A 4,205-nucleotide genomic window follows, 5' to 3' on the forward strand; every position below is an offset into this window, starting at 1 on the left:
GAAAAGGGGTCATCTCGGCACGCCCGCTTTTCAGTGACGCTGCCATACCACAGGTAAAAATTATAACTGGGCTATGATTCTACAACTTCTGAAAATTACTCAAAATCATTGTTGTATACTCTTCACTATCTAATCGTATGACTTCACCTATACCGTCATATTTCATGTACATCGATATACAATTATATATACACACATTATTTTGATTGCACATTGGCAATGCATGTGACGTTTTCAAGATAGTAAAAACTTTGCAATTATTCATATTGGTCTTCAAATGATAATGTTAAATGCAAACAATGAACCCGTGATAGAAACAGAATGCATGAAATTGAATTATATGCGTAACAATCGTCCGTCTTACAGTATTCGCGCATGAAATGACTGATACCAGGCCTAATGAAATAACAATCAAACAGATAATCACAATCAAACAGATCACTGTGTATCGCCATACTACATAAGACATATCGTTCTAGGGGAGACCGGGGCTAGTTCGGCCCCGTTTTAGAAAAATCGCAAATAACAACTTACAAATTAAGATAGACATCTGAAAATGTATATTTATGTCAATAATATTTGGGCCTATTAAGTCCCATGATTCCTTAATTATTTTCTCTGCCGACAAATGGTTAATATCTGCCCAAAGTGAGTTAGCCAAGATGACCGAACTTGCCCCGCACTGGGGCTAGTTCGGCATCCACCGGGGCAAGTACGGCCCCTGCTCGAGAAGAAGGCTGTATACTAAACGTTAGTATACTTGTATTGCCAAATAGTTGTTTTAATTGACATGTCAGAGTCTAAGGGAGGGTAATGGGTCATCCCAAGCTCAATGCCTATGCTGTCGCGGGATAGCTAGATTCTGCCAGACGGCAGTATGCGTCTTTTGTGCCCTGTCCCTGCGGTTTGATTGTGGTTTATGAATTGGAAACTCGATATATCGCTTTATACCAAGTTGATCGACAATACACCAACCATTATTAAAATCGGCATATGAGGGTGTGGTTTGGTTGGAAATATAACCTCCCGGTCCTTTTGCATCCTCAGTATTAGCCCAATACCAAATTATCTCCTCCCCCGGTTCCCTCATTCCTCTCTCCGGATTTCGGCCCCTCCCCATGACTCCCGACAATCCTGTCCCGACCCTTTTATTCTCGACTCCCGCCCATCAAGTCCAGGCATCCGCCCCTTTATCATATTAAGTTTTGAAGTCTCGTTCTAATTAATTATTCATTATACATCCTGATTTTTCGGGCTGTTTTGGAAACTACTATTGCTCAATATTTCATTTTGTGGAACCTAGTTGTAGATTGAATGACCTCAACACATGTATGTATAACTCTATAATAATAATTTAATTCAAAATACAATTCATAAATTCATTCTAATCTATATCAGAATCACAGTTATGGCATGTGTAAAATAGCATGCCCCTTGTGTCCGCACATTCCTCATGTGACCACATTTTACAAATCGTGCACTCGATCCATTTCTCATTTGGCCTACTGTTAGCCCATGTCTCTAGACAAACTAAACAAAAACATTCATCTTCACTTTCGGATTGTTCGTCTCGGATTGCTGGAGATTTCCTTTTTGAAGTTTTTCTGGTTTTGTTTAACTGTTGTATTGGTTTGTGGGATGTTTTGCGTGATTTGGTTTTTGTATTACTTGTCTTCTGTTTCGATTTACGGTTGTTTTGCTCCTGTCGTAAAGCTTCTTTTTCTGGTGTATCGGTAAGTATACATGTCTTTCTACGCTTTTTGATTCCCAATGTCTTGCGAGAGGGTGCCTTTGGGTGGGGTTTTACTAGATCAGGGGAAAACTTCTTTTTCTTTGAAATGGGCGAACAGGTATACATCAACTTACGACGTGAGCTGCTTGCTATACTTTCTTCCTGTGTATTACAACTAAAACCACTGGCGTTGATGGATGTCGAGTTATCTTCTATTGGATCATGGAAGCTGTTGCTGATTTGTGATACCATTTCACAATCAGTTGAGGTTTCCGATACTTTGTAAACAGCACCACTGTAATGCGCGTTAGAGCCAGAGCCTTGCAGTATCAAATGTATAGTGCGTTGAGGTTCTACTCCAAGCCTGCAAGGGAGCAACTCCAGTTTACTTATCACACCATTCATCTCTCGAATAACAATTACTTTCATGATCATTGCATTGCATAGAGCACTAAGGAAAAGGTCACAAATGTTATTGTTATATTGTTTTTCTTGTATGTACCTCTGGATTGCAACCAATATGTCCACGTCGCCCGTTACTGCGAATTCTCTATAGAATGACTGGTGCGTGTGAATTTCAGCTGATAGACTCTTTCAAATCCTCATCTGTAAAAATCTCATCTCCAGCAGCATACAAGGATGAACTAACGGCATAAAGGAGGCAATGTCCGTCACCGCTTACGGATATGGATGAAATATTCTGTTCTTGAAGATAGCAATTCATGTTAGTATCTCTGTCAATTTGGGTGTCATCTACTAGTACTTGTTCCGAATCTATATCTCTGTTACTGGTAGTGGACGTGTCAAAAACTTGTTCTACTGGGGCAACCGCGGGCTTTACTGGTCCCGATTCTAATGGTCTGTCCGTCACGGCTGATGGCATGAAGTCTTCTTCTGTGAAAACTTCTGTGTTTAATGGGAAAATCCCAGCCTTTTGGAAACCACTACAAATGTTGGACATAGTTAGTGCCTCCTTCCATGGGTTACATAAAATGCCTGCAATATCATATATAGATATTGGCTTCCCTGGATTGTTACGAAGCCAGTTACTTTGCGACACCGACAGTTTTCTTTTCAGTGGTCCGAAGACCGACAGGTCCAGTGGCTGCAAGCGATGCGAACAGTGCGGTGGAAATGATAACATAACAATCCCGTTCTCCTTGGCGTAATCAAGAGCGTCTATGGAGAGATGAGAGACATGATTATCAAGCAAAATGAGAACTGGATTATTCACGGTTGGTTTGACATGTTGAGCAAAGTGCTGCAGAAAGAGAAGAAAGTTATCAGCTGTCATCCAACCAGATGGATGGGCCGTTCCCTTGGAACCCGCTGGTGCTCCAATTAGAAAATGGTCTCTGTAGTTAACACGAGGATAAATAAGGAACGGTGGAATTGCTTTCCCGCCTGCGGATACACCAGCACACAGCGTGACTAGTTGTCCCCTCTCAGCTGATGTTAGAGGTCCTATTTGCTTAACACCAGTACCTGCTACAACCTTTTTTGGTTTTACCACTGTCACCACTCCAGTTTCATCGACATTCCAAATGTCACATGCCTCAAACATATGTCTCCCCGTCACTTCCGTCAGTTTGGTAAAGTATTCAGATACATTTGTTTTGTTAAAGGCTGTCGCTCTAGCGATGCTTGTTGCTTCTGGGGTCCTGAGTGAAAGTTCCGAATGACGTTTTAGAAACGAAGAGAACCAATCGGCACCCGCTATTTCCTTTTCCGACCACGATGCTGGCATTTTGATGTTAAATTGCTTGCCGCATTCATATGCTAAAAGTCTTACTTCACGTGGACACAGTCCAAAGTAAATGGTCGACGCGTGCTTTAAGTACACAACAAGTGCAGTTTCATCTCCATCTGAGAAAACTTGTCTAGGCCTTTGGTATCCGAAACGCATATTCGAAATTGATCTTTCTGATTCGGGCATCTTGTTTAGTTTTTTCACATTATCTTGTAGCGTTGAACGAGGTACGCCAAACAACTGACTTGTTTTCTTGTATCCATCGATAGTATTCTTGTAATGAGCTAGCGCTCTTTGCAACACATCTGTTGATACTCTGTCCCCTCTTTTCTTTTTGTACGTACGTACCATGTTGTAATTCTAAAATAAACATGAAAAAACTTGCATAAGGTTTGGAAAGTATCAAATTATGGTGACTGATATCGGACATTTCGCAATGTCGATAAATCGCTCAGAAGAGTGCGACATAACGCACGACAGATATTGCGACAGTATGAGAAAACGGGCGACAATGCGAAAGAAATTTATTGTTGCTATCTCGCCCGTTTTGTCGCACTGTCGCTCTCACTCTCAGTCTGTCATGCGTTTTGTCGCACTATATATCGTGCATTTTGTCGCCGGTTTTGTCGTTATCTCGCCCATGAAAGTGCGCCAAAACCGGCGAGATAGCGACAGTGACACTCTCGCCCGTTTTGTCGTACTGTCTGACGTGCGTAGGCCTAT

The 4,205-nt window shown here is 41.6% G+C and overlaps 1 protein-coding gene across 1 annotated transcript; it reads right to left on the reverse strand.

Annotated features, from left to right (window-relative positions):
- Positions 1–2,309: 2,309 nt before the first annotated feature.
- LOC117320694 lies at positions 2,310–3,833 on the reverse strand. Its single transcript, XM_033875207.1, has one exon. The coding sequence runs from the start codon at positions 3,831–3,833 to the stop codon at positions 2,310–2,312; it is 1,524 nt and encodes a 507-aa protein (XP_033731098.1).
- Between the last annotated feature and the right edge of the window lie 372 nt (positions 3,834–4,205).

This window comes from Pecten maximus, unplaced genomic scaffold, assembly GCF_902652985.1.
Source record: "Pecten maximus unplaced genomic scaffold, xPecMax1.1, whole genome shotgun sequence".
NCBI classification, from domain to species: domain Eukaryota; kingdom Metazoa; phylum Mollusca; class Bivalvia; order Pectinida; family Pectinidae; genus Pecten; species Pecten maximus.

What these genes read in the sequence shown, in the direction of transcription:
- LOC117320694 (XM_033875207.1), bottom strand. Translation starts at nt 3,833, where the DNA reads ATGGTACGTACGTACAAAAAGAAAAGAGGGGACAGAGTATCAACAGAT.